The sequence below is a fragment of the Mya arenaria genome, chromosome 15, assembly GCF_026914265.1.
Source record: "Mya arenaria isolate MELC-2E11 chromosome 15, ASM2691426v1".
NCBI classification, from domain to species: Eukaryota; Metazoa; Mollusca; class Bivalvia; order Myida; family Myidae; genus Mya; species Mya arenaria.
Window position 1 is genome coordinate 35,456,576 of NC_069136.1, and position 15,502 is coordinate 35,472,077.

General features: G+C 35.0%; 1 protein-coding gene and 2 long non-coding RNA genes across 3 annotated transcripts in view; 1 reads left to right on the forward strand and 2 right to left on the reverse strand.

Moving 5' to 3' along the window:
• LOC128220498 (intraflagellar transport protein 81 homolog) overlaps positions 1–15,502 on the reverse strand; it is a 35,752-nt gene that overhangs the window by 10,654 nt on the left and 9,596 nt on the right. Inside the window, exons 10-13 of the mRNA XM_052928921.1 lie at positions 13,848–13,997; positions 13,254–13,403; positions 11,565–11,627; positions 11,190–11,345 (exon numbers count right to left, since the gene is read on the reverse strand). Of these exons, the coding sequence (XP_052784881.1) occupies positions 11,190–11,345; positions 11,565–11,627; positions 13,254–13,403; positions 13,848–13,997 (519 nt within the window). The remainder of the gene's footprint in view (positions 1–11,189; positions 11,346–11,564; positions 11,628–13,253; positions 13,404–13,847; positions 13,998–15,502) is intronic.
• LOC128220501 (uncharacterized) lies at positions 7,980–9,000 on the forward strand. Its single transcript, XR_008258795.1, has 2 exons — positions 7,980–8,120; positions 8,756–9,000. It is a non-coding gene; the product is annotated as an uncharacterized LOC128220501 (long non-coding RNA).
• Positions 8,363–10,183, reverse strand: LOC128220499 (uncharacterized). Its single transcript, XR_008258794.1, has 3 exons — positions 9,831–10,183; positions 9,094–9,488; positions 8,363–8,852 (listed from the first exon to the last, which is right to left on the reverse strand). It is a non-coding gene; the product is annotated as an uncharacterized LOC128220499 (long non-coding RNA).

A 15,502-nucleotide genomic window follows, 5' to 3' on the forward strand; every position in this document is an offset into this window, starting at 1 on the left:
AATGTTTTATGGATGAAAGCTTTAATTTACTTATAACCTTTAAGTAAAATAAAATTTCTGGCAGTTTTCCAAACATTTGAGACATGTTCTATTGAAACCTAATTTTATATGACTGATTGAAGGCATTGGTGCCAGAATCAGACGATTCTAAGGTCTTAAAGAAATATACATTTGGTTCAGGTTACCCGTCTCTACCTACAAAATACTGGTGCCGACCCTACCATTTCTAAAGTCACTTGGTAAAAAAAAAATATTTTTTTTTTTAAGTCTGTGTTTTTATATGTAGTTCAAAACCTTTAAAGCTTTATACAGAAAAATTACTTTAACACCATTCTTAAAAGATGACAATTACGATCTTCTATTATTTAATGCCTAAAAAAAAGCGTACCTATCCTAACTGTTTTTGAAAAGAATGTTACACTTACCAAACATTTTTTTTTTTAAACAAAGTCAATAACATTCATCTATGAGAGTGCAGCTTTAAAATGAATCTTTCTGGGTCTTTTTTGTACATTTAATTTTATAATCTTTTATGAAGCTGTGTTGACGTTAAGGTTATACCAATGATGTATGAGCCAGTGTGTTTTATTACATAATTAAGGAATATACATCCCTGATACGTATAACATTGTAACACAGAAATGCTTTATCATGAGAATATTTGCCCTGCTCATAAATTGAATGCAGCAATTTTATCATCATTTTCTCACTGCAGGAAACCATGGCAGGCAACTTTTTTTTGTAGAGGTCGCATTATAATAACGTGCCATTCACAGTGACAGCTCACGTTTGCAGGACAGGAAGAATTTCATGTTCTTTGTTATATACCATCATATAAGTGCAAGAACTCATTATCTGCTTATTATTTCTATATGCAGTTATTGAGTTATTGCACCAAGGTGACAAATTATACAGTAAAGCTCAAGTAAACAAAAAATCTTGGCGTCAAATCAGAGAAAAAGAACTGAACCTGAGAGCTGTCACTGTATTAATTAATGATAAATGCCCCTGACCTGCCAGGCTGATCAACGGAATAATATTCCACATTCAGGAAAGCTAACATACACCGCAAGCATATATGCAGGACCCGATGATTGTTCACTTTAAGTGTGGAGTGCAATGAACAAGGACCTGTGACTTACACATTGTCAATACAATTTTGAATTTTTCCAACACAAACTAAATTATCAGCTTTTTATTTTATTTTATTTTTCATTGCCAATTATTAATATATGCATACAAAAGATATTTCGGGGCCATTTTGCCTTCCATTGGTATATTTACAAAATTACCCCAGGGGCAATAGTTGATCATATAAATGCATCATTTAACCATTTCCTCAACTTTCTCTTTTCATAAAACAAACAAGCAGAATTTATTTATTGTACTTTCATGTCATTTAACAAATACATACTGTCAAATGTTTATTAATTTTAATATGTTCTCTTAATTATAAACATCTCATAATTATAAAACTGCAATATAATTTTGGTGAAAACACTCTATTTAAAATCAACAATGACAACAGTTATACATTAACTTTTTTTCAAATTATTAATATAACATACAATTCTTTATGACACCTTATGTCCAAGGAGAGAAGCGAAATACTTTCTTATCATGACATATAACTAACAAAAAATCATAGTCCAAGGTAATTAAACATTTCTCCAAAACTGTTGCTGAAGCCTGCAGAAAACACAATGTCATTGCCAAACAGTGAAAAAACAATTCAGAGGAAAGCCATTTGATATGTCGCATAAGTGATGAATTTCTCCACTTGCTGACTGGATGCACAATAATAATGGTAATTAAACTATTCCCATAATGAAAATTATCACATCAACAATTTTAATGCCTTAATAAATATAAGTTTTCATTCTGACTTGGATTTTAATAAATGCGAGTCAAATTTGACCGGTATTTTACAGTCTTTTTAACTAATGTTTTTTAAATCCATTGTACCCGTCATTATTTAAATCATCACCCGGCCAGACAAGTTGTAAATAACTCCATTACAAATTGGTGTTTTGTTTTGTAACCAATTTCAAATTTGAGGTCAGGTATTTTATGGTGTTAAATATGTGTACTAAATATTTTTACAATTTGAAAACACTTTCATGACTTACAGTTTGAAAACAGTATTTTTGTCAAATTTTAAGGTGAAAGAGTTTCATAAATCCTTTAAAAAAATTAACGTTTGTAACGAGGTTTGAACATGTGACTGTACCAAATGCAATTAAAAACTGTCAATTCTTTCATGTCAGTTTTCATCTGGGGAGAGAAAAAAACTTCACACTAACTGACAAGCCCCCCACCCACCTTTCACAATTTATTTTTTTCTGGGTAAATTACCCCATGACTTTATCAATAACAAATGCATTAATCTACATAATATGTAAGGCACTACTTCTTGGACATTGTAATGCTTGGATTATACAACCGCCCCAATAATTACTTTTCTTTGTTCAATGAAAGATTACATCGAAAAAGTCCCTGTGCATTAAGTGTTTCTCTATGGTAACATCACATGACAAGTAAATCCATCCATATTTTGTACAGTCGAAACCTGCAATAGCTTGATATCCCAGGGACCGGCCAAATTACAGCAGATGATGCTGGATACTGAAAAGATTCCCACCACAAAATGATTTCCTTCAGCGATGACATTTTCACTTTTTTTACTTTTGAAATATAAAGGAGCTTTAAGAAACCAGATGGTCCAAAAATTGGCCAATACAGTATTTCCTCAGCATAAGCCTAGAATTGTCAATGCAGCTAGTAGGAGGCTGATAATACATCGATGGTAAGTCAACCCCAGTAAATTTCCGTTTTGCAAAAATAAGCAAAAACTGCAAAAGATACATGTCGTAATCGATGTGATACATCAGTAAGTTACAAATTCAATGCTTTGTGCACAATGATGTCAAATGAAGTTATTTTAGTTTTTGACACTTCTCTTTTTTTCTGGTGTCTAATAGGCCCCTTTAAGCCTAGATTTATTATGAATCATAGGAAGGCAGAATTCTTGACATTGGCCCAGTGACCTGGAGACCCAATAAAAATCCTTTCTTCCTCGTTGTCAATCAAGCAAAAAACCCTCCATCAAGCATTTGTGTTTCGCGTGTTTTCAGATGCTAACAAACCGCAAATGTCAAAACCACTTACTGCCTTGTGCTCAAAAGGAACAGGGAAAAAACCTTTCGAACACAAAGACCTTGCTTATTACGAAAATGTCTTAAATGTTTTCACTGCTTGTAATGGCCTCTTATGTAGCTTCATCGTAAACTTGTCTCCTCTATGTCACTTCTGCAGGGAAATTAACTGGGATGATAAACATCTCGCCATTAAAAAGAGCCTTGTAAACGTTGCATGGATTTTCATAGCAAATAATGGAATCAGGCTTTCAAGTGACCAATAAAGAAAAAGTAGGGACATAAATAGTGATGTACATGTAGTTATATCTTTGCTTAGAATTAAGTGCTCCAAGAGGGTTTCAGCCACAGGATGAGGAGATGAACTAAAATGGGTGTCTCTGACTTGCCAACATGCACCACTCATTTGATGGAACCTCTCTTGCAGCACTGGAGACATACTGCATCAAACTAATCCTACAAAAATACTAGAAATGGCTTCTTATTAAAATCAATATTAAGATTATTTCAATCAATGCATTTAGTCAAAACTTTTCTATTATTTCTCGAACCAATTTTACAAAAAAATAGGGATAGCAGGGATTTTTCAATAAAAAGTAGGGAAAAAAGTAGGAGCCTAAAAACAAAAAAGTAGGGAAAAGTAGGAAAAGAAGAGCCTGCATGAAAGTCTGCTGCAGAATGAAAAATACATTTTTACATTGGTGAAAACTTAATGAAACCAGGGCCAGTATTCAATATTAATCTTATTCTTATCCTTAGATATACCTCAGTGATTGCATTCAGCCTATTGGTCAGCTAAATATACAGGCCAATCAAAACACCTAGTTTTTACTTATTGAATAAGACCCCAGGGGGCCATTTCAAAAGGGATTTTAGTCGTTACTTCAATTATCTTAAATCTGCATAAACATCACAAACAGTAATGCATCAATTATTTTTACTTTCTCAACCGTGTGCTTAAAATATTTAATGTTGGGAAAGGTTCAATTCACACAAATTTGTAACAAAATGATTCAAAGGAAACTATGCAAATAAGATTATTTCAATTCAGGATAAAAAAACCGACTAAGATCTTTATTGAAAGGGCCCCCAATAATTTTATCTGCTTGATATCAAAGGCGGAGACGATAACTATCTTTAAGTTAATGTTATCACCATTATTATCATTATGAGCTTCAAAAGACATCACAAATTAATCTTGAACGTGAGGGCTGGGAAAAAAACAAGCTTCGGCAGCTACCTTGCTGTTGAACGAGTCTGACAATTTGTCAAGATTTGTAAGCTGTGGTGATGACAACTTCATGGAAATAGGAAAAAGTGGTGCAGCAAATCCCCCAATGTTAGTTTTTTTTACTTTAAACTTTATTTTATTTTACATGGATTGTGAAGAAAGCTTAATAAACTTGCTGTCACTTTATTGCGTGACAATTCTGCTGCGAACAAAGTACGCGCTTACAAAATGCTCTATATCTTCACGTGCTTGCGTTTAAAAGTCAGGGGACTTAGCTTGATTTAAAGGAACTACTAATTAATTAAAACAAGATGGGAACAGCTTAATATAGCTTACTATTTACTTAACTCACTCCGACAGATTTTGTAACATGCAGAGATATGAACGAAAAATACATTTATGATATTCGTGCATGAAACAAATGACAAAAATTTAAATCATATTAATCATAATTCTTGCTGACAGTTTAAAGCTATTACGAGCAGCTAAATATATCATAATTTTTTTTATAAATATTTTGAGCATAATTAATGAGATATGTTTTTCATGCAAATATATATATATACCTTTATATTTTCTTTAAGAATAATTATGAACTCCGATATAAGGTTTAAAATACAACAAATTACATCGACAAATTACATCAACAAATTACATCAATAAATTTGTAACATCAATAACAAATTACATTAATAACAAATTATATTAAAATTCATCAAGATGCATTAAAATTCAACAAATTTTAAATCATAACCATTAGGTGGAGCTATTCAATATTCCATGCATTGTAAATTGTTTTAATTTCTGATGGGTTTAATTTTTTTAACTCATTATGGTTGCTAACTATAAACCTAAGCAAAAATCGAATATTCTGAACCGTATACATCTTTAAAGAATTTTGGTATCAGATGATTTAGTTATAGTGTTTGTATGTGTGTTTGGGCAAGTCGTGTGTGGATGGGTGGTGGTGGTGGGGGGGGGTGTTCTTGTGCAATTACACGCTGAATAATACAATGACAGACAGAATTGTTTACTGATGAAATATGTTCATAACATTTTCTTCGCTAAACATATTATGCATCAGGATATAAGTAACAGAGTCAGGTTATACTTCATATTAATAAAATCATGTAACTTTTCTTGATTTAACGTGACACTAAATAGGATTATGAACGCCCTTGATAAGTACTTACTTAGTTTAATACTAGAATATAACAAAATCAAGGCTTAAATTTGTTTGCCAAGGGTTATGAGGCCAAATCATCATATGTTATGGGGGTAGTAGGTGACCCCACAAGGGATATAAAGGGCAAAGGAAACCATATATATGGAATGAACATGGTTATCTGCGGTCCGTATATATCCCACATTGGCTCACCTACTGTTACCCTGCAATGTTTAAAGCACACCCACAACCTGTTCACATGTCAGGGAGGTGACTGACCTGGCAGCTGGAGGGCTGAAACCCTTTTGGCCATGGGTTCTAGGGGCGCTCTTTGGGTCAAAAGCACACTGCCATTGAAGAAAAACTGACTTTTAAAAAGCTCTTTTGAGGGTTCTCCTAACTTCAAATTTAAAGCAAACTGGAATATCAACTTAAACAACCAGCTAAAAAAATAATTTTTATTCATTATTTTGAAAAAAAAAAAAAATTGTTGGAGGAGGGGGGGGGGGGGGGGGTCCCTGTGGCCATAAGATCAAATCACATCCCTGCATGTTAAAATGTTTCATGTAATCATCGGAATATTCATCAGAATCGGTAAATAGAAGCCATTTTGGTACGACATAAATTTGGTGACCCAATATGGAAAAATATGGGTCCTTAACCAATGGTGTTGCGTCATTTATGTTTAAGGCGTGATATCGATATTCATACTAGGGAGGTCAGGCGTCATGTCAATTCAATCTTGGCCTTAACATTTAAGATCAACTTCAAAATAATGCCTTCCCCATCATACAGCAATTTTTGCATGAAAGCTGGAGCCATTAACGACCATAAAGACCATGAATGGTTGCCATCTATCATTCACACTGTTAGGCCATACCAAATAGTTTTTATGTTTTAAGCGTCAACCTCTTGTATGAAAACCTATCTAGCTATCCTGAAAAAACAGACAATCCTTCAGAAAATACTAAATGAGTGACACCCTATGTAGAATATAGACACCAGAGACTTCTACATCCATTCTGGACCATTCTCAGTTGTAAAATAGATTACCACTGCAAAATGAGTTCAAAATAAAACTTGTGTGTTGATCATGGTAATCACACAAAATGAATCATTTTCCGATATCAAATCCCAATAATAGGATGCATTTCCATCCGCATACAATTATGCACCAGTCAATTGTAACCACGGCCCCCAAGGTCAGGGGTATACCGGGGAAAGCCAGGAAAATGGGCCGTGTTTTTAGCTCCCAGGTGGCCCTGCAGTGCCAGGCGAATGCAGTGGTTAAGTCTTCGCACCAAAAATAATGGGGCATGGGCCTTACCTAGGGTCCCTTGGTTGAGGGGGCTTTTGGCGGAGATTTTACTAGCAGTCCATCCTTTTACCTGGGCTTGGCTGGACCTAAAGTCAAAGTCCCGCTATACCCTGGACCCTGGGGGTGGGGGTGGGGTGGGGGGGGGGTGTTTACAATTGACTGGTGTATTGACTGGTCACAACCGTACTAACCAAAACAAACAAAGTACATTCTAGTATCTTGTATGTACATATCTAGAGACAATAGAGTATAATTGTTGGTTTCAGTGAAAGATCGTATTATATTTCACCGAGTGAACACCAACACCAGACGCTTAAAATAGAAACAATTGACCGTACGACAGGATTTGATTGACAGGTCCTATCAGCCAATCAGAATGTAGGGCTGATAAGCCGTGTTGCTATCCGCCATTTTGTCCGTCAAACTGACCAGAGTCCGTCATATACATGCGCTGGCAATTCCTCGCCTTTTTAAGTATTATGGTAAAAAGGTGTTGTCATGGCACTTGTAATTCGGATACAAGGTAGCCAGGCCGACTAAAGATGGCTTCCAATTCGTTCCGTATTCGAAACCAGCGAGTTATTTAGAAAAATGCAAGTGCTGTATCAGACTCTGTGGAAGACCTCATCAACAGCTGATCTTGGAAATTTTGAAACATCGTTCAAAGGCGAAACATCTATACGTCTGTACAAAAGTATTTTTTGAACAAAACTACTTATTTCAATCCACTCAAAATTTATTTAATACTGAAATTGTCCGTGCATGACCTAAATAAGTGTTACTATTTTTAAACTATAAACATCGTACATTTATGCTTTGGCTTGTGTTGTCAAATCGGCATTAATGGCCATTTAATATCCGGTTCACCATGGACACGATTGATTTCATTCAAGATAGAGGTATTTTTGTTGATACCGTTATGTAGTTTTTATAAACTGCTTTGCTTTCAAAGTAAATCAGGAAATATCGTACAACTAAATTTTTGTCCGAACCATCGCATGCTTCCGAATCTCATCTACTCGTATGGTTCCTATGTAAACAATGGCTTTTCTAGCTGTCATTCTGACACATTTCATAGATTTCTTATTTTCATATCAGCACTTTGTCGACGGGAAATCCAATCAAAAAAACCCTGACCCTCAAGCAGCTACTGTATTTGACCAGCTCACACCAGCTAGGCCTCCTCCAAAACTCAGATAAATATTTGAGCCACCAAAACAAAACGAGAACAGATCGGTCAGAATCGTTAAGGTATTATTTTCTGTATACCAGTAAAACAATTTATTTCCCTGTACATTTAAATCAATTATTATGTTCATTAGAACTTGATTCTGCCAAACATGTGCTGTAAAGACTTAGACATATTATGAATAAAGAACAAGTCAAACATGTACATATTTTCATTGTTATTCTTATATTTTGGGCCATTTACGTTAATCTACAATATTTAATGATAGTTCATCCAATGTTCAGAGTCCGGATCAAATGCACACTCGATTAACAGTATTCTTAAAGTTGCACTCTCACAGAATTCTAGTTTGACACTTTTTGTCTCAGAATCGGCTTATTTTGGCATTCTTTAAATTAAGACCTAATATATAAATCACAAAGCAAACTTCTCCGAGCCAAAATATGATAAATGCAATCAAATCCTGTGTAAGTTGTCAAAGTGATCAATCTGTGAAAGTGCAGCTTTAACAGTGAAAAATAACTTCTGCTAATGCTATATATTTTAAAATATATTTGCCATTGCAATAAAGAGATATTCACCTACAATATCATACATAAACACCACAGAAATATCAAAATTTAAGTAATGTTTGTAAAACAACAATGTATTTAATAAATCTGTTATTAAATATGCAACAACTGGTGTTATACTCCAGAACTGAAGCTAACATCATAGAGGTACATCCTTCCAAGAATCCATCAAAACAACATGCTGAACAACTTCAAGAACTCTCTTCAAAAGACCACACTTTCCTGAAAAATAAAAGATGCCAATATTAAAATAAATCAGTTACATGTATTGTTAAATATTTTAATACTAGCTGTAAATGCTACTGCCTTTGATGTTTGCTTTCTACATGTATATCATAATGAAATATTGACAAGATAATAGCTAATGTTTTGTGGTTGTTGTTTTTCTCTGAACAAATAGTCCATTACTTTTGTACAGCAAAGTAAAACCAAATGTTATAAAAAGCTTTAAAACAGGTCCTACCGATTATTTGTAAAACTTGTCATCACTGGTTTTCTCTTGTGGTTGACATTGCCTGGACTGGCAAATATTGTGTGTGTGTGTGGGGGGGGGCGGTTTCCGGTCTTATGCTAGGTCCCCTGTGGCGGTAGGCTTGTTGAAGACAATAATAAGGGGACTTCCTTATCTCCATCAATCAGAATACTTTAATGGTGTCAACGTTAAATAGCAGGAGACCCTCCACCAGCCTTAACCGGTAAATGGGGGGAGGGTAGTGTGTGGGGGTTAGAACCAGCTGCCCGGTCAGCTTAGTTGGTTAAGGCGGTTCTGGTGGTTGTGAGTTCGAGCCCCACACCGGGGGCACTTTTCCTCCCAGGTCTACTTTTACAGCCAGAGTGTGTGAACATGTTCCACAATTTCTGTAAGAACAAAAATCAAAGCATGTGAATGTTTGAGCAATGCAAAAGTTACAGATTGGTATCACCCACGATTGTCACTTGTCAACTATTACAATATTATTCATAAGGGAGAGTGTTCAATCGCTTAGAACTGAAACTTTTTATGCATAACCCCAATAAACCATTTCTGCTCATACTATAGAATACAAGGTTATACTGTATAGCTGGCATGTAACTGTTATTTAATGTCACTTCCGGGTTCCCCATTCGGGCCATTTATGATTTACTCATATTGTGCGATAATTTAATCTGTGTTTCAACAATACTGTAAGAAGGACCGGTGTTATTAAAAGTTAAACTTACCCTTGTTTGCATTTACAGTATGCGTCACACACACGCTTTTCCTTTGTATCGATGTCAATATTGACAATATGGCGGCTATCCGATTTTCTCTGACTTGGATAGATTTCACTCCGTAAATGTTAGATATCGTCATTTTCTAAAGATATATTGAGCCTTCCGATGTAGCAGCCAGTTACAAATTCCTTTGACTTCTATTTTTTTCGCATTGTAATTTCACATTTATGATAATTTGTCAGGAATATCGGAAAGCGAAACGACACGAGACGCCATTACTTCCTCGTTTGTTTGACGGACATAGACAGAGTTCGCTCCCTTGATATCAGGGGGCGTGGCTTAGAAGCCGCTGTCGTAAGGTCAATTTCGTATGGCCTTTCACAAATCAGTGAGAAGGCATTAAAAACATTTTTTCTCATACAATTACGGTAAGCCATCTATCATTAAGATACAAATTTGTGCTACGGTAATGTAATTTAGATATTAACATCGAGATCATTTCTCTGTATCATTTATATTGATTAACCGTTATATTATAATTGCATGGATTCCATTTTGGAATGACGCCATAATGACCCTACTATTAAAATACAATTCATTAAAGGGAGGTTATACATAAAAAAAAATCAAAGAAAATAAAAAATCAAAAAAAAAATCTTTGATTATATAGCAATGTTATTAATACATTTCTTAAATAAAGTAATGCCTATAAAAAAGCTCTTAGTGGAAACTTAAAGGGACTAGTCACCATATGTTCCCAAATTGGCAAATACAGTATTACAATATAATTTTTTTATGTGTAAAGAACTGTTTTCCTAGACAATTCTGCTGGGGTTTCAATAATTAATTGCTAATTTGAATGGATATGTTCCAGGTCCAGTAATAAATACACTAGAAAGATAGAAATATTTTAAGATTTGATTTGAGACAAAAACCTCTTTACTTCCTGGTTCTCTTCTGATAGTAATGTAATTGTTTTTTTACATTCTGATGCAAGAGTTATCTCCCTTCAAATTTTTTCCTGAACTATTTTTTTTGACTGGTTTGTAAAACATTCCTTAGATCATACTTCATACGCTTAATAAGTGTTGTTTGTAAACCATGTATGCCCCCCTATGGCAGTTCATCAGTCATTTTGAATTTAATGTCTGTGGGGTAATTTAAAATTTAATATGACATCCCTTCCAAGTTTGGCGATATTAGATTTAGTTACTGACCAATTCTGATTGTTGTTTTAGAAGTTGGTAAGTTATTACCTCCAGTAAAACATTTATCTGTCCTCCTTACAGTAGTGAGCTAGTTAAATGGAGAATACCAAACCTTTTTTCAAAACATTGGGTCTAAAAGCTAAAACATTGCACTTACCTGGGACTGCTGTCTAAGGGGCCGTAATTCCTTGATTATAGGGGCCAGAGCCCCCTTCCTTTCAGCGATCTTCCCTGTGAGGATTCTGACCATGTCGGAGATCTCCTCTAAGGTCTGGCCCTTTGTATGATCAAGGTGAGATTTCTTTGATGACACCTGAATAATACAGAGTTTGTCAAGTTGTATTGAATATTTGTTAAGTTCATGTAACACCTTGAATTGAACTTTTTTTATATATTTATATACTAATTATAATTTAGATTTTTTTCAAGTCAATATATCTTTTGACCTCAATAATTCTTTAAACAGTGATCGTAATTTTACAATTACTGGCTATAAGACAAGTGACATCATACAAATTTCAAGTCAAGATACCTTTTCTAGTTCCTCCTGTGTCTGTCTGTACCCGGCCACACCGGCTTTACTCTCCAGGGCAGACTGAAAATATATTCAACATTTTCATAAATGAAACACACTGAGCGTTTGTGTGAACTCTGTTATTGATCTCAAACTGATTGGTATTCTTACATTTTTTTACAATATAAGAATAATTTGTTAAATGCTTTCTAGTGGTTAATAGAGATTTATCAGTAATAAAATTCATATTTCGCTGTTACAAACCGTGGAAATATCAAATAGAAGTTTTAGCCCGCTTTCAGTTCCAAATGAAATGTCATTAACCCTTAGGCTGCTGATGGCGATTTAAAAGGCTTTGCAAACAGCTTGGAACCAAACCAGACGCCGAGTAACTCGGCGCCTGGTCAGGTTCCAAGCTGTTTGCCACTCAGTCAATGCCCAAAGTTTTAAGTAAATTAAAAGAAATTTAGAATAAACCAGACGACATTTTTGAGCAGACGACAATTTACCCAGCATGCAAAGGGTTATATAGGGTTTTAGCTGAAGAGTTGTGGAAAGGTGCTGCACCATGTCCTTTTCTGGTAGCACCTGGAGTCAAGCATGTGCACCAGTATCCTCCAGCCTTCATAAAATTAACTCCTTAAGATAATCAAAAATTATCTTGTTTCAATTAAAGCTTAAAATATTATAATTATATCATATTATTCAAACTTGACATTTTGGCAGTTGAAACCTTCTATTACCGTAATTCACCTAAGAGTTCAGAAACCTTAAATTAATTATTTTTTTCGCTGTCCGAATACATAGAAAATTACCATTTTTACATTTTATTTACATGTTTGTTTAACCTGCCTTTTTTCTTCATGTTTGCATTTTACCACTTATTAATTTATCCGTAGTAATCAATGGTCATAAACTTATTTATTACGCCCATAAGTGTAAATCCTTCATCAAGTTAATTAAAACACCAATTTTTTACATGCATTGAACTGAATAAACACATTCTATCGGCTTCAGATCAAAGAGTCACACTGTGTGACGTCACATAACTTGCAGTTATACCCACGAGGATCTCGTGGAGAGCATGGACATTGCTATGCAGGATTAATGTATAACTGTACAATTATTGCTTCATACAGTCTATAAGTGTGGTACAAGTTTGAAAGTTTATTGGCAGATCGTTTTACAAACATGTCATGTTTATGTTTTCTTAATCCCTTGATTGCCCTTGTTGTTTCTTTAATCCTCCAATAAATATATCACACTTCCTTTTCAACAGGCAATAAATCGTTTAGGATGAGTAACTGTAAGTAACTAATTAACTTGTCACAGTGGTGTATACAGTTAGGAAATCTAGCCAGGCATTGTAAAGATAAAAATCAATAATCTCGTCTGTGAAACTTGGAAACTGTGACAGTTATGATTGATGTCCTTTGGGTGTCCGAAAATTAGCTGCGCAAAATAAATTATTTTGGAAAATAATTATGGGTGTCCGAATATTTAGAGTGTCAAAACTCTTAGGTGAATTACGGTACTTCAGAAAAGAACAATTCCTACAATTATTTTGTGAAATTCATAATGTTCAAATTCTTTAATGCCAGACAAAATGTGCCCTTTTTTCCCTTATTAAGCACTCTGTCCTTTTTCTGCAGCATCCGTCCTTCTCAAAACCCAGCTAAAACAATACATCAAAGATCACATCCATACCAGTTGTTGGTCAATATTCTCATCCCTCTGCTGCAGTATCTCTTCAGTCCGAGCCAGCACTCCAAACTCGGCCTTCAGTTCAGCGAGCTCCTGGCGTTTCTTCTTGTAGATCGTGCTCTTGCTACGAAGCTTGTTGACATAACGCTTGAACTGGAAATGGGGGGATAAGAGTTTCAAGGTTATGAAATATCAGTGAAAAATCACATCTGTACCACATTTTTTCATACTTTAAAATCCAAGATAATCATGAGTTAGTACTAAAGCTACTACATATAATTCTAAAAGTGCTAATCACATGCAGACAAAAATTACATAAACAGCCTCAAAACATGACAATAGATCTGGGTTTTATAGAGGTTTAAGAACATGAGCTTAACATTTTCTTGAGGCCATGGTACAAGATCCATGGTTAAAATAAGAAAGACCCAGCAAGCCCAGAACTGGATAAATGCTTCCCGGGCTTGCTTCAAATCTTGACTTTATAAAGCAGGGCTTGTGCATAAATTTCATGCTTAAGCAATAGTAAAGGATTTGGGCCTTTTTTAGGCCTTAGTATATACAACACATATGGTCACTATAGAACTATGGTGTTACCTCGTCTCCCTTCAGCACTTCGCCGCCACCGGATGCCTGCCTGGCCAGTTCCCGTTTATCGTCGACCTCGTGTGTGAACCTGGAGTATTCATCACGAGTCTCTCGTAATCCCTCGGCCGCATTCTCCTTCTTGTGGGCAATAATGGCTGCCTGTAATAAAATAGTATGGTGAGCAGGTCTTCTAATGTTTTATACAAAACACTTGAATTTATTCTCATCAATCTTATACATGAACCTCGATATTTGTAACACGTTCGCCACATTCTCCTTCTTGTGGGCAATAATTGCTGCCCATTATAATACAGAAAAAAGTAGTGTGAGTAGCTATCCTAATGTTTAATATGAAATAATGGTTTCTATTCTCATCAGACTTAGATAAGTGAATCTCAATATTTGTCAGTCGAGTAAGCCGCGTTAACCTTCTTGTGGGCTATAATGGCTGCCTATAATAAAACAGAAAATTGCATTGTGGGAAGGTGTATCTTAAACTTTATACAAATACTTGACTCTCTGCTTATCAAACTTATGTGAACCTCGATTATTCGTCGCGTGCCACTTGTAGGACTTTAGTGACACATTCTTATTCTTGTAAGCTTTATAAAGACATACAAAGTGAACACATACACATTAACAGTGCCCTAGACTTTCTTGTAGAAAAAAGCATTCATTACACAAGACCCATTTGTTGTTTTGATACTGTTGTTGATTTGGTGGCAAATGGTAAACATCTTAAATATCCACCATCCCTTTTTACAGGCATTACATGTCAATAACATATTGTTCTCCTCAACTTTATGTTGACATACTTCATAATTATCTTCAATTTAAACAATTAAAACACAATGGGAAAAATGCAAATATAACCCCCGATTTGTATTTCTGGTCATTTCATGCCGTAGGAATGTTCAAGCGCGATTTTGGATAGGGTATACAGTGGAGCAATCAGACCACTATTTCCTCTGGTGTTATACGAAAGTTAAATGTTTCCTGATAGCTATTGTAATTGACATTTTGACATAAGGAACAATATAATCATTTTGTATGTAACAGCAAATGATTTCAGTACGAGTTTATCTATATTGTGGTCGTAAACATCATTTTTGAAGAGAAACCTCCAACATAAAACAATTCATAGCCAGCATAGATGAATGAAGATGAATAAAACATAACCATTCATATAACAAGAGATGTTTGTCAAACATTATGCAGCCATGAGTGTGCCATGTTGACAGGAATATGTGGACAATTGGATGAAATATGCATAACAGAAGTGCCAGCTGATTTGTCATTTCACCTATGAGGCAGTTTTCAGATTATGACGAATGTTTATTCAAAGTTTGGGGATAGTAGGTACAGTTCTTAATTACTTTTCAGATGACTGATATGACATTTGAAATTTCAGTAGATGACCCCAAAATCAATAGGGGTCATCTAACGGCCATGTCCAACCACCAAGTTAAGTTTGAAGTCCATAGGTCCAAGCTCTATAGAGTTATCACTTGGACAAGCTTTGGTCTTTCGACCACTGACAGACCAATCAACCTACTGACAGACCGACATGTGCATAGCAATATACCAACTCATTCTTCAAATGTGGGTCATAATAATCTCATACTGACAGTGTATGGTCTACAAATCCAGCAGTTAACATTTCA